General features: G+C 43.2%; 1 protein-coding gene across 6 annotated transcripts in view; it reads right to left on the bottom strand.

The window, feature by feature from the left end:
• GRK4 (G protein-coupled receptor kinase 4) overlaps window positions 1-13,207 on the bottom strand; it is a 75,569-nt gene that overhangs the window by 31,661 nt on the left and 30,701 nt on the right. For all 6 annotated transcript variants that reach the window (XR_010111847.1, XM_063603495.1, XM_034958247.3 and 3 more), the window contains 2 exons: window positions 5,273-5,376; window positions 1,503-1,595 (listed from right to left, as the gene is read on the bottom strand). Coding sequence is in view for 5 of the 6 variants with exons in the window: in XM_063603495.1 (XP_063459565.1) it covers window positions 1,503-1,595; window positions 5,273-5,376 (197 nt within the window). In the remaining variant the exon portion in view is untranslated. The remainder of the gene's footprint in view (window positions 1-1,502; window positions 1,596-5,272; window positions 5,377-13,207) is intronic.

Here is a 13,207-nt window from a genome sequence, read left to right as displayed (position 1 = left end):
TTCCTGCCTCAGCCTCCCGAGTAGCTGGGATTACAGGCGCCTGCCACTACACCCAGCTAATTTTTTGTATTTTTAGTAGAGACAGGTTTTCACCATGTTTGCCAGGCTGGTCTCGAACTCCTGACCTCATGATTCACCCGCCTCAGCCTCCCAAAGTGCTGGGATTATAGGCGTGAGCCACCACCCGGCCAATTAATCTTAATTAATATTTAAGACACTGAAGCAAAAGGCAGAACAGTCTAATTATCCTCACTAACTAAAGATAGGTCTGAAACCAGCCAACACTAGGAAATATGTATGTTCATAACTCCTGGTATACTCTTGGGTAGATCCCTCTCAACCTGTCAGAAAGCAGGTGAAGAAGATGACATATATACGTTGTGCCATCCTTTGAAAAAAGAACCTCAAAGATGTTTATACCCAGCGCCTCAAAAACAGTATGTATAAGCAAGAACTGGAAATTTAATCAATCAATAATAATAGTACTAATAATAACACTAGTAGCAGCTAACACTTTTTTTTTTTTTTGAGACAGAGTCTTGCTGTGTTGCCCAGGCTGGAGTGCAGTGGAGCCACCTCAGCTCACTGCAACCTCCACCTCCTGGGTTCAGGCGATTTCTCCTGCCTCAGCCTCCCAAGTAGCTGGGAGTACAGGTGCATGCCACCGTGCCTGGCTAAGTTTTGTAGTTCTAGTAGAGATGGGTTTCACCATTTTGGCCAGGCTGGTCTCGAACTGCTGACCTCAGGTGATCCACCCGCCTCGGCCTCCCAAAGTGCTGGATTACCGGCATGAGCCACTGCGCCCGGCCCACAGCTAACACTTTTTAAGCACTTATTTTGTGCACCAAACATTGTGCTATAAGCGTTGTACACACATTTCCCAGGTGATCCTAGCAATGGTCCAAGGAGGCAGATTCTATAATTACCTGTAATTTATAGAACAAGGACCTGCCACTCATACAAGCTAAGCCACTTACCTGAGGCCACATAAACAGTAAGAGGCTGAGCAGGGTTTAACTGCCAGGTCCCACCCACTGCATCCTATTCTAGCACTAAAAATCTAAGCTAAGTTTTATTTTCTAGCCACTGAACCAACAGGGATACCTGCCATTTTAAAAAGAGAGAACAGGGTCTATTAAATTAGAAGAAATGGTATAACACTAATACCTATGAAAATTTCTGTATAAAAATATCATACACAACTCAAAATTTCTAATTGTATTTTGACAGATGGAAAAGTCTACGTCAATCAGTATGCATTGTGAGAAGTTAACACTTGTTTTATTGAGGTCTCTTTTCTTTTTTTCTGTTGTATTAGAGATGGGGTCTTGCTACATTGCCCAGGTTGGAGTGCAGTGGCTATTCACAGGCTTGATCATCCCGTACTATAGCCTTGAAGTCTTGGGCTTAAGCAATCCTTCAGCCTCAGCCTCCTGAGTAGCTGGGACTACAGGCGTGTGCCACCTCAATTGGCTTTTATCAAGTTTAAAATCAGTACATACCTTTCCAGCCATTTCCATTGTAAAAACTGAGAAAAATATGAGCTTTCTTGGTATTCTTCAAATGGTTCCCCTCTTAAGTAGTTATGGGCAACTCTAGAAAAAGATTTTTAAAAATTATATACATTTGTTGTATTAAGAAATAAAAACAAGTGTGTCTTAGTGCATTAATAGGCACTGAATATGGGAAAGCCAATCATTACACACAATTCAATATTTTGAATTTGCAATTACAGAAGTCCACGTTAGGTTCTAATGCTATAAGTGAAAACAGAAGTGAAATAGAATGAATGAAAAAAGCAGTGAAATAGAAGGATGCATTCCCTTCTTGGGAGTGAGGGTGTCAGCTGTTCTGTTATCAAGCAGCATGCTTCCCATGTGCAAGACACAGTGGAAGGGTCCTCTGGAGGACAGCATAGAGGTCAAAGCCATGGGCCACTGCAAGTCCTGCTTCAGCCACTCACTGGCTGAGGGACCTGAGCCAACTTACCCAACCTCTATAGCCTCAGTTTCTCCTTCTATAAAACAGAGATAATAATCATGCCTATTTCATACAGTTACTGTGAGCGGGTAAGTGCATTAATACTTCCAAGTATTTATTATTGTTTTGTTATTTGTTGTTGTTGTTTAGAGACAGGGCCTCACTCTGTTGCCCAGGCTGGAGTGCAATGGCACAATCATGGCTCAATGCAGCCTTGAACTCCTGGCCTCAAGCAATCCTCCCATCTCAGCCTCCCAAAGCACTGGGACTACAGGTGTAAGCCACCAAGCCTAGCCTTATTATTGTTGTGTTATTACTATTACATGTCACTTAGTGCACATGTACAAGAAAGAGTTTAGGGTGTGTACATGCCCAGGAGAGGGATGTGAAGGACAAAAGCATGGACTGAAAGATTGGCCCTTCCTGGCTTCTGTGGCATCCCAGATGAAGACAGGAAGAAATCTGATTCTTATCACAATATCCCAGGACCAGTATCAGAGAGCAAAGACCAAGCCTGTCCTGTCTGCCATACCAGAGAAGCAATCAAATGGAGCCATGGAGCCAACATCTCTTTTCTTTTTTTTTGGTCTGGCTCTGTCACCCAGGCTGGAGGGTAGTGGTGAGGTCACAGTCACTGCAGCCTTGACCTCCCAGGCTCAATTGATCCTCCCACCTCAGCCTTCTGAATAGCTGGGACTACAGGCATGTACCACTATGCCTGGCTAATTTTTGTATTACAGACAGGGTTTCGCCATGTTGTCCAGGCTGGTCTCGAACTCCTGAGGTCACGCAATCCTTCTGCCTTGGCCTCCCAAAGTGCTAGGATTATAGGCATGAGCCATGGCACCCAGCCAGAGACATCTTTTTGGAAAGCAGTTCAAATCACAAACACTAGAATACCATTGATGTGAATATCCAACAAGAATAAGTAAAAGATGACTTGAAATTGAAAATCTTTTTTTTTTTTTTTTGAGGCGGAGTTTTGCTCTTGTTGTCCAGGCTGGAGTGCAATGGCGTGATCTTGGCTCACCACAACCTCCGCCTCCTGGGTTCAAGCGATTCTCCTGCCTCAGCCTTCCTGAGTAGCTGGGATTACAGGCATATGCCACCACGCCTGGCTAATTTTGTATGTTTAGTAGAGACAGGGTTTCTCCATGTTGGTCAGGTTGGTCTCGAACTCCTGACCTCAGGTGATCCACCCATATCGGCCTCCCAAAGTGTTGGGATTACAGGCGTGAGCCACCATGCCTGGCCTGAAAATCTTTACTCTACATTTACTCTAATCCATTTACTCTAATCCATTTTCAGAGGAGGGGGCTGAGGGACAGAGGGAAGGGTTCTAGTCCGGTGCCATACACCTGGTTAGGAGAAAGATGGGATGCATGCCATTTATCTGTGGGGTGTGGAACTGGCTGCTGAATTCTCACTAAAGGAATAAGCATCTAAACCACCCAGCTCCTCAGTGTGCAGAGAAGCCACACCTCAAGAGAAAGCCAGATAGAGAGAGAAAGCCTTGTTTTTTATTTTTATTTATTTATTTATTTATTTATTTATGAGACAGAGTCTCGCTGTGTTGCCCAGGCTGGAGTACAGTGGAGTACAGGGGAGGCTCATTGCAGCCTCCACCTCCCAGGTTCAAGTGATTCTCATGCCTCAGCCTCCTGAGTAGCTGGGATTACAGGCGCACACCCCCAGGCCTGGCTAATTTTTGCATTTTTTTGGAGAGATGGGGTTTCTCTATGTGGGCCAGGCTGGTCTTGAACTCCTGGCCCCAAGCGATCTGCCCACCTCGGCCTCCCAAAGTGCTGGGATTACCGGCGTGAGCCACCGCGCCCGGCCTGTGTGTTATTTTAGAGGCAGCCGCATCATTAAAGCATCAGGGTCCAGCCCCAGCCCCACCATGCTCGGACTGCACTGGCTCAGGTGCGCCACTCCCTGCCACATGTGAGCTGCAACGGCCTCGCCGGCTCATCTCCTGGACCCCATCTTCCCTCTCTTCAACCTCTAAGTTGCACCCAGAGCGATCTTTTTAAACACAATGCATATGTCATCTGCTTGCTCTCAGAGCAAAGAACAAACTTGCTCATGGCTCCCTGGGCCTCCGTTTCCTCCGCTGTGACATGAGTGACTGTCTGCACGCATACACAAAGCACTGCAGATTTTGGGCCTGATCACCTCAGAAACTGTTCTTTCATCCCGCATATGTAAAGAAACTGAATTTAGCCAAAGTGCTTTGCCTCGGAATTCTCCTTGGAAATGTCCTGAGAAAAGATGTTTTTGGTGAGTACCTAGGTCTGAAAAAAATCTTTTTGTCCTAGACAGAAGCAGAGCAGAGAGGGCCTGGAGTCACCACAGGGATGCTAGGATACTGGTGCTAAACGATGGGACCCCTTCAGTGTGCCTCGTGTGTACGTGGAATTATTACTCTCCATTCACCTCTTTCTAGAGGAAGTAATCATTTTAATGTGTAAAGTACAGTTGGCCCTTGAACAATGCGGGCTGAGCCGCCAGGAGCCACTTACGTATGCATTTTCTTCCACCTCTGCCACCCCTGAGACAGCAGGACCAACCCCTCCTCTTCCTCCTTCTCCTCATATTTTCTTCCGCCTCTGCCACCCCTGAGACAGCAAGACCAGCTCCTCCTCTTCCTCCTTCTCCTCATATTTTCTTCCACCTCTGCCACCCCTGAGACAGCAGGACAAGCCCCTCCTCTTCCTCCTTCTCCTCATATTTTCTTCCACCTCTGCCACCCCTGAGACAGCAGGACAAGCCCCTCCTCTTCCTCCTTCTCCTCATATTTTCTTCCGCCTCTGCCACCCCTGAGACAGCAGGACCAACACCTCCTCTTCCTCCTTCTCCTCAGCCTCCTCAACGTGCAGATGACGAGGATGAAGACCTTTATGATGATCCATTTCCACTTTATGAACAGGAATTATATTTTCTCTTCCTTATGATTTTCTTAGTAACACTTTATTTTTTCTAGCATACTTTAGTGTAAGAGTATAGCATATAATACATATACAAAATATGTGTTCATCTGCTGTTTATGTTATCAGTAAGGCTTCTGGTCAACAGTAGGCTAATGGTAGTTGAGCTTTTGGGGGAGTCAAAAGTTACACACAGATTTTCAACTGCGCAGAAGGTCGGGTGGCGTCAGCGTCCCTAATGCCCATGTTGTTCAACGGTCAACTACACTCTAGGAACTTGTCTTATGCAGAGAAACCTCCTGAAAGCTGTCTGTTTTGGGGTTAGTCATAGATAACATATGCAGGGCTCAGCATGAACCACTTACCTAGTACATTCCTCAAAGACTTTTTTGGAAGGGTTGTCCTCCTTCAGTCCCAATCTACATTCTGTCACAACATCTGGAGGTATTTCTGGTAAAGGGGCTGCCAACTTAATACAGTACAAACCAAATACATAACCATTAGTGATTTCATAACTTACTAGTGAACAGAACCTAATGCTTATTGTAAAAACATGAAACACAAAGTGTATAAAATGAAAGTCAAAGTGCCACCTGCACCCTGCACCCCGTCCCACTCTCCAGAGTTCTGCTGTTGTCTGCCTTTTCAGATCTTCTCCGATGCATATCAAAACACACACAGGGCCAGACGCAACGGCACACGCCTGTAATCCCAGCACTTTGGGAGGCCGAGGTGGGTGGATCACCTGAAGTCAGGAGTTTGAGACCAGCCAACGTGGTGAAACTCCGTCTCTACTAAAAATACAAAACTATTAGCCAGGCGTGGTAGGTAGCTACTTGGGAGGCTGAGGCAGGAGAATCACTTGAACCTGGGAGGCGGAGGTTGCAGTGAGCTGAGATCACGCCACTGCACTCCAGCCTGGGCAACAAGAGTGAAACTCCGTCTCCAAACCAAACCAAACCAAACAAAAAAACACACACACAGAATGGAAAGCAGGGTCTCAAACAGGTATCTGCACACCCATGTTCATTGCAGCATAATTCACCATAGCAAAAAACAACCCAGGTGTCTGTGGATGAATGGATAAATAAAATGCAGTATATATACACAGTGGAATATTATTCAGCCTTTTAAAAAAAAGGAAATTCTGAAATACGCTACAACTTGGATAAACCTTTTGGACATTATGTTAAATGAAATAAGCCAGTCACGGCCGGCATGGTGGCTCACCCCTGTAATCCCAGCACTTTGGGAGGCTGAGGTGGGCAGATCACGAGGTCAAGAGATCGAGACCATCCTGGCCAACATGGTGAAACCCCATCTCTACTAAAGATACAAAAAAAAAAAATTAGCTGGGCATAATGGCACGTGCCTGTAGTCCCAGCTACTCAGGAGACTGAGGTAGGAGTATCACTTGAACCCAGGAGGCAAAGGTTGCAGTGAGCCGAGATTGCGCCACTGCACTCCAGCCTGGTGACAGAGCAAGACTGTTTCAAAAAAAAAAAAAAAAAGAAAAGAAAAGAAAAGAAAAAAGAAAGAAAAGAAGTTTGTTCATTCACTCATTTGCTCCACAAATATGCATTGTTCCAGGCACTGGACACAGCAGAAAACAAGACAAAATATTCTCAGAAGACAAAGACAATATTTTAACAGTCATTTCCCCTCCAAAGTCTCAATTTTTCTGAAACTAAATAGCAGGTTGATTCTATTAAGACCGTTTAATGATTAACACCAAATAGTGTTCCCATTTTCGATATCATAGAAAATTTTTATATCAATAGTTATTTATTCTCACACAAAGGAAAAGCAGTGTTTCTAATACCCATGAGAGAGAGGGAGGTAAGCTAAGGTGACCTGAAGTATGGCAAGGTAAGGTACAGAACTACCAGCCTGATGCAGAACTGAGACTTCTGGGGCTTTACATTAAGGAACAATCATTGTTTTTCAGAATAAGTAGTTACCAGGGCAAATTTACCAAATGACTTAGTGCCTTGCTTTTTAAAATTTTAGGCAGAGGAAATTCTAATAGGAAAGACCACTGGTGGAGAGGGAAGGGAGGGTGGATTTTGCAGAAATATGCTTCTTTTTCTGTGTTGAAAATTACATTTACTTTCCTATTTTAAAAAATTGGGTCATCTTTTTATTGTTGCGTTGTAAGAGTTATTTACATATTCTGGATACTAGACCCTTACCAGTATTTGATTTACAAATCCTTTTCCCCATTCTGTTGGTTATGTTTTCACTTCTTGATAGTGTTCTTTGAAGCATAAAGTTTTAAATTTTGATGAAGTTCAGTTTATCTATTTTTTCTTTGTTGCTTGTGCTTTAGGTGTCATATCTAAGAAGTCACTGCCTCATTTCAAGGTATTGAAGAGTTACACCTACACTTTCCTCTAAGAGTTGTATAGTTTTAGCTCTTATATTTAGGCCTTTGATGGATTTGGCATTAATGTTTTGTTTATGGAATGAGGTAGGGCTTCCGTGTGATTCTCTGCATGTGGCTATCCAGTTGTTCCAGTACCATCTATTGAAAAGACTATTCTTTCTCCCAGTTGAATTGTCTTGGCATCCTTGTGATAAGGCAATTAATTGACTGTTAATGTGTTATCGTTTGAATGTGTGCCCCAAAGTTCATGTGTTGGTAGCTTAATTCCCAATGCAACAGTGTTGAGAGGTGGGACCTTTAAAAAGGTGATAAGATCATGAGGACTCTGCCCCTCATGAATGGATTCATGCTGCAATCTCAGGACTCGTTTTGTTATTGTTGCAGCATTGCGGCAGGTTCCTGATAAAAAGCTAAGCTCAGCCCCTTCCACCACTCCCCACCCAGGCGTGTGCATACCCTCGTATTCTTCTGCATGGATGATGCAGCAAGAGGGCTCTCACTAGATTGGACTCCTTGACCTTGGACTTCCGGCTTTCAGAACTGTAAGAAATAAATCTCTGTTCTTTATAAATTACCCAATCTCAGGTATTCTGTTAGAGCAGCACTAAATGGACTAAGACAAAATGCATGAATTTGTTTCTGCACTCTCAGTTCCATACCATTGACTGCTGTATGTCTACCATCATGCCAGGACCATACTGTCTTGATAACTGTAGCTTTGTACTAAGTTTTGAAATTGAGGAGTGCGAGTCCTCCAACTACATTCTTTTTAAAGAATGTTATAGTCCACGTCCCTTGACTATCCATATGAATTCTAAGATTAGCTTGCTTGTTAATTTCTGCAAAAAAAAAAATGGTAGTTAGAATTGTGATAGGGATTATATTGAATCTATAGATCAATTTGGGGAGTACCGCCATCTTAACAATATTAAGTCTTCTGATCCACGAACAGGAGATGTCTTTCCATTTCTTGAGATCTTCTTTAATTTTTTTCAGTGCTTTCTAGTTTTCAGAGTATAAGTGTTACACTTATGTTGTTACGTTCATTCTTAAGTATTTTATTCTTTTTTGATACTATACAAAGGGAATTGCTTTCTTAATTTCTTTTTTTTTTTTTGGATTTTAATTGCTTATATATAGGAATACAATTAAATTTTGTATAGTGACTTAGTATCTTGCAGCCTTACCAGACTCACTTATTAGCTCCAACAGTCTTTTTCTTTATGTGTGTATGTGTGAATTTCTTAGAATTTTCTATATCCAAGATTATGTCATTTGCAAATAGAGTTTTACTTCTCCCTTTACAATCTAAATACCTTTTCTTTTCTTTTTTTTTTTTAAACAGAGTCTTGCTGTGTTGCCCAGGCTGGAGTGCAATGGCACAACCTTGGCTCACTGCAACCTCCTCCTCCCGGGTTCAAGCAATTCTCCTGCCTCAGCTTCCGAGTAGCTGGGATTACAGGTGCCTACCACCATGCCCAGCTAATTTTTGTATTTTTAGTACAGACGGGGGTTTCACCATGTTGGCCAGGCTGGTCTCAAACTCCTGACCTCAGGTGATCCACGCGCTTTGGCCTCCCAAAGTGCTGGATCACAGGTATGAGCCACCGTGCCTGGCGAATACCTTTTATTTCTTTTTCTTGCCTAATTGCCCTGTCTAGAACCTCCAGTACAATGGAACTTACAGTTGACCCTAGTTGAACAGAAGTGGTGAGGGTGCACAATCTTGTCTTGTTCCTAATCTTAAAGGAAAGCATCTAGTCTTTTACTTTTTTTTTTTTTTTTTTGGAGATGGAGTCTCACTCTGTCATCCAGGCTGGAGTGCAGTGGTGCGATCTCAGCTCACTGTAACCTCTGCCTCCCAGGTTCAAGTGATTCTCTTGCCTCAGCCTCCTCAGTAGCTGGGACTACAGGCGTGCACCACCATGGCCGGCTAATATTTGTATTTTTAGTAGAGATGGGGTTTCACCATGCTGGCCAGGCTGGCCTCAAACTCCTGACCTCATGATCCGCCCACCTCGGCCTCCCAAAGTGCTGGAATTACAGGTGAACACCACCGCACCCGGCCTAGTCTTTCACATTTAAGTATGATGTTGGCTGTGGGTATTTCATAGATATCATTTATCAGGCTGAGCAGCCCATAAACGTCTCTCTCTCTGTTATCAAGTGCTATCATTTGAACGTTGGTCCCTTCCCCTCAAAGCTCATGTTGACGTTTAATTGTTATTGTGACCATTAAAAGGCATTTAAGAGGTTCCACTTTCATGAAGGGACTAATTTCATTCCTAGTTTGCTCCGTGCTTTTATCATGAAGGGGTGTGGATTTTATCAAATACTTTTTCTTTTTTTATTAAGATAATCATGTGGTTTTTAAATATTTTATTCTATTAATATGGTGTATTATAGTAATTGATTTTCAGATACTGAACCAATTTTGTATCCCTAGGGAAAAGCCAACTTGGTTTTGGTTATGATTCTTTTAAACCATAAATTCAAATTTGGCTGAATTTTAATATTTGAGAACCCTGAGAGGAAAACTAAGAAAAACTAACAATGTCTGAGTGACTGGATAAAGAAATGCAAGAATGAACACACGGTCTTGCTTTACTTTCAGGTACTTTGAATATTATGGGTTGTTAAAATTTGAGTAAGTGACCTCAAGGAGTTCTCTTTTTTCAACTCCTGGCATCAAGAGAGCCTCCTGTCTTGGCCTCCCAAAGCGCTGGGATTACAGGCATGAGCCACCGCACCTAGCCTAGCGGTTCCCTTTTTAGCATGTAAAAGAAAGAGAAGTTTATTCTTGCTGTTTTAAAATAAAAGACAAGAAAAGGAAAAACTACAATAATGACGTGAATCATTGCTTTTTATTTGTTTGTTTTTTGTTTCAGTAAAGCACAAGAGCAGGGCCATCAGGTGGGAAGAGGAAGAATGTGGCAGTTTCCCCAGTTGATGGTAAGAAAAGAAAAAAAAAAAGCTTTCCAGCTACATCATCTCCAGGCAGCCCATAAACATCTCTCTATTACCAAGTGCTATTATCTAAACATTTGTCCATCCCCCACAAAGCTCATGATGACATTTAATTGCCACTGTGACAGTATTGGGAGGTAGGACCATTAAGAGGCATTTTTTTTTTCCTGAGGCAGAGTCTCGCTCTGTCACCCAGGCAGGAGTGCAGTGGCGTGAACTCGGCTCACTGCAACCTTTGTCTCCTGGATTCAAGTGATTCTCCTGCCTCACCCTCCTGAGTAGCTGGGATCATAGGCACCTGCCACCATGCCTGGCTAATTTTTGTATTTTTAGTAGAGACGGGGTTTCACCATCTTGGCCAGGATGGTCTCGAACTTCTGACCACAGGTGATCCGCCTGCCTCAGCCTCCCAAAGTGCTGGGATTACAGGCGTGAGCCACCGCACCCGGCCTAAGAGGCATTTAAGAGGTTCCACCTTCATGAAGGGACTAGTGCCCTTATCTTGTTATCCCTGGAGTAGGTTTGCCCCCTTTTGTGTCCACATGCTCAGACATGTGTGCAAGCAATCCCTCTCTTTCCACTTCCACCAAGTGATGATGCAGCAAGAAGGCCCTTGCCAGATGCTGGCATTAAGAAGGGGGAAAAAAAAAAAAGGTTTTTATCTGAGGAATGTGAGCCCCTTCGAATTATCAGGCCCAGAACATTCATGACTCACTCCCCCTTGAGCTAAATAATTACTTCTTGAAGCCACTTGCTAGTGGTCCCTAGACTGATGCCAAGTATCCATAAATGCCATATACTGGACACCATAACTTATATTCTCACTCTGTAGTTCAACAATGTATAGCCAATGATCAGTGGATCATTGTTCTCTCTTAAACCAGTGAGAATTCGGGTCAAACAACATTGTATCAGCTCACTCCTTGTTCCCTTTGCCTTTAAAACCCTGCCAGTAACCAAGGCCAATAGAGCACTTCCCAAGGCAACTTGGAAGTGTGTCCCACGCAGCTGTCTTTACTTTAGCTCAAGTAAACTCTTTTTTTTTTTTGAGAAGGAGTCTCACTTTATCACCCAGGTTGGAGTGGCACAATTTTGGTTCACTGCAACCTCCGCCTCCCGGGTTCAGGTGATTCTCCTGCCTCAGCCTCCCAAGTAGCTGGGATTATAGGCATGCACCACCACATCCAGTTAATTTTTATTTATTTATTTATTTATTTTAGTAGAGATGAGGTTTCACCATGTTGGCCAGGCTGGTCTCGAACTCCTAACCTCAGGTGATCTGCCCGCCTTGGCCTCCCAAAGTGCCAGGATTACAGGCGTGAGCCACAGCACCTGGTCCAAGTAAACTCTTTAAATTACATTTTGTGTCTCAGCTTCTTCATTTTAGGTCAACAACACCTTGAACTGGGCATCCTAGCCTCTAAAACTGTGAGCCAAGAAATTTCTTTTTATTATAAATTACCCAGTCTCCACGCACGCATATGTTCATTGCAACACTATTTGCAATAGCAAAGACATGGAATCAACCTAAATGCCCATCAATGATAAACCGGATAAAGAAAATGGGGTACATATACACTATGGAATACTATGCAGCCATAAAAAAGAGAACGATCATGTTCTTTGCAAGAACATGGATGGAGCTGGAGGCCATTATCCTTAGCAAACTAACACAGGAACAGAAAACCAAATACCACATATTCTTACTTAAGAGTGGGAGCTAAATGATGAGGACACATGGATACACAGAGGGAAACACCACACAATGGGGCCTATTGGAGGATGGGGGATGGGGGGAAGGAGCAGATCAAGAAAAATAACTACAGGGCGCTAAGCTTAATACCTGGGTGATGAAATAATCTGTACAACAAACCCCATGATGCAAGTTTACCTACGTAACAAACCTGCACATGTACCCCCGAACTTAAAATAGAAGTTAAAATAAATAAATACATAAATTACCCAGTCTCTGGCATTCTATTACAGCAGCACAAAACAGACTAAGGCACCAAGCCACACATGTATAACTTCCCCTTCCCTCCTCTTCCACATTTGCTATATCTACCATGATTCATTTTTAAATTTTTTCTTTTGTTTTTCTTTATAATTATTTCTTTCTTCTTGATGCCCTCCCTTGCTATATGGGTATTTCTTCAGAAGAGGTGAAGAAAGAAAAGGGAGCTAATTTAAAAAGAATAATAACTAGATAAATGGAGCCGGGTGTAGTGGTTTACGCCTGTAATCCCCACAATTTGGGAGGCTGAGGCAGGCAGATCACTTGAGGCCAGGAGTTCGAGACTAGCCTGGCCAATATGGCAAAACCCCGTCTGTACTAAAAATATAAAAAGTAGCCAAGTGTGGTGGTGCACACCTGTAATCCAAGCTACCCAGGTGGCTGAGGCATGTGAATCACTTGAACCCGGGAGGCAGAGGCTGCAGTGAGCCAAGATCGTGCCACTGCACTCCAACCTGCACAACAGAGCAAGGTGCTGTCTCAAAAAAGGGAAAAAAATAAAAATAAAAATTAGAACTAGATAAATGAAACTTCTACTCATTCTAACTAGTGTCCTGGGGGTACCTACAAATATGCTCATGTTGTAACAGCTGTGTTTGAGAGAGTAATCTGTAAGGCTGGAGGCTGGGGTAGAAAACTCATTAGGGTCTGAATCACACCTCTGACACCCACTGCTATGTATCTTTGTGCTGCTAGATGGTCCTGCTGGCCATCCCCTCTGGCACTCTATTTTTTGTACAACAAAGCTCCCCTAAGATGATGGCCCTATATCCAGTTCGCTATGTTTCAAATCCAAATATTTTGAACTCATTCTCACCACACTATTCACTAATTCCATTCTCCACATGTTCGATTCCTGGTTCTGACACTTACTAGGTGTGTAACCTTGGGTAAGTCACTTAGTCACTGATTTTCAGTCTTATCATATGAAAA

Source organism: Pan paniscus, chromosome 3 (assembly GCF_029289425.2).
Source record: "Pan paniscus chromosome 3, NHGRI_mPanPan1-v2.0_pri, whole genome shotgun sequence".
NCBI classification, from domain to species: Eukaryota; Metazoa; Chordata; class Mammalia; order Primates; family Hominidae; genus Pan; species Pan paniscus.
The sequence above is the reverse complement of the archived record's forward strand: the minus strand, read 5'-3'. Positions and strand labels throughout refer to the sequence as shown.